Here is a 1,292-nt window from a genome sequence, read left to right as displayed (position 1 = left end):
CCCCTTCTCTTTTATTTCTTCCCATCTGCTTCTTTCTCTTACATGTGTAATGGGTATAAAGTGTTTATGAGGTTAATGTTTCGCAAGGTATAATTGTTTGCATGTTTGTTTCATATAAAAGGCAGCAAGAAAGTCTGCCCCTACCACCGGTGGAGTGAAGAAGCCCCACAGATACCGCCCAGGAACCGTAGCTCTTCGGTATAGATGTTTTGTTCATTAAATTATTCTTTTCTTTTTCTTATATTTACTCTGTTCTGAATGGGGATCAAAATCAAATTAATTTTCTTATTTTCTAACATTTGAACAGTGAAATTCGCAAGTATCAGAAAAGTACTGAACTATTGATCAGGAAACTGCCCTTCCAACGTCTTGTTCGTGAAATTGCCCAAGACTTCAAGGTGACGAATCCAGACTGCATGTGCTTTTTTCGTTTTTGTCGTTCCTTCGTATTATATGTTTGTAATAACCAAGTTATTTCTGTTTCTCTTTTTGTGTATAGACGGATTTGAGGTTCCAGAGCCATGCTGTTCTTGCTCTTCAGGAAGCTGCAGAAGCTTATCTTGTTGGATTGTTTGAGGATACTAATCTCTGCGCCATCCATGCTAAGCGGGTGACCATAATGCCCAAGGACATCCAGCTTGCTAGGCGGATTCGTGGTGAAAGGGCTTAATTGTAATAGGTGTCTGGTCTATTAGAAGAATGAATTGAAAAATTGGTCTGTCTGTTCATTTAGATTGTATGTTATGCACCTATAATCCGTTGTGGTTATCTGGAATTTGAACCACTTTATACTATTTGTTGTCTTGACAATATGACAAAACCGTGAAGTTATACTAAAGTCCTTGTTGCCTTTGCTTAATGTGTGCTAGTTATTTTTGCTGTATTATGACTTTGGTTAGCATATATCCTTGCCCACCAGACCAGCAAGTTGGCGTGATATGTGGAAGACTTATTGTGAGATGATAGTTGTTGGCCACTTTTTTGGGCCACTTGGCTTGTTGCACAACAGAGTTATCTAGGAAATTTCTTTTTTCGGTTAGACCAAGAAATTACAATATGATCTGGGCTGACTAAGGCCCAAAGTCCTAAATAGGATATTTTTAATGGTAGGAACTTTTCACTGAGGATGGTACCATGGGCTGGAGATCTTTTTATTTGGGATGACGGTTTTTGGAGGAAGCACAATAGCAGGCCTCATTTGGGGTTGAAAACATGTGTTCGACTCAGAATTGGTTTGAGTGGAAAAGAAGTCTAGAGGCTCTTGACCAAAAAAAAAAAAAAGTCTAGAGGCT

At 38.9% G+C, this 1,292-nt stretch overlaps 1 protein-coding gene across 2 annotated transcripts in view; it reads left to right on the top strand.

The window, feature by feature from the left end:
- The window catches only part of LOC107488050 (histone H3.3), a 1,736-nt gene extending 877 nt beyond the window's left edge, over nt 1–859 (top strand). For both annotated transcript variants that reach the window (XM_016108747.3, XM_016108748.3), the window contains exons 3-5: nt 122–198; nt 308–398; nt 500–859. In XM_016108747.3, coding sequence (XP_015964233.1) covers nt 122–198; nt 308–398; nt 500–670 — 339 coding nt within the window. In that variant the 3' untranslated portion in view covers nt 671–859. The remainder of the gene's footprint in view (nt 1–121; nt 199–307; nt 399–499) is intronic.
- The last annotated feature ends 433 nt before the right edge of the window (nt 860–1,292 follow it).

The sequence above is a fragment of the Arachis duranensis genome, chromosome 5 (genome assembly GCF_000817695.3).
Source record: "Arachis duranensis cultivar V14167 chromosome 5, aradu.V14167.gnm2.J7QH, whole genome shotgun sequence".
Classification (NCBI taxonomy): domain Eukaryota; kingdom Viridiplantae; phylum Streptophyta; class Magnoliopsida; order Fabales; family Fabaceae; genus Arachis; species Arachis duranensis.
Note: the sequence above shows the minus strand (reverse complement) of the source record. Positions and strands in the feature narration are given on the sequence as shown.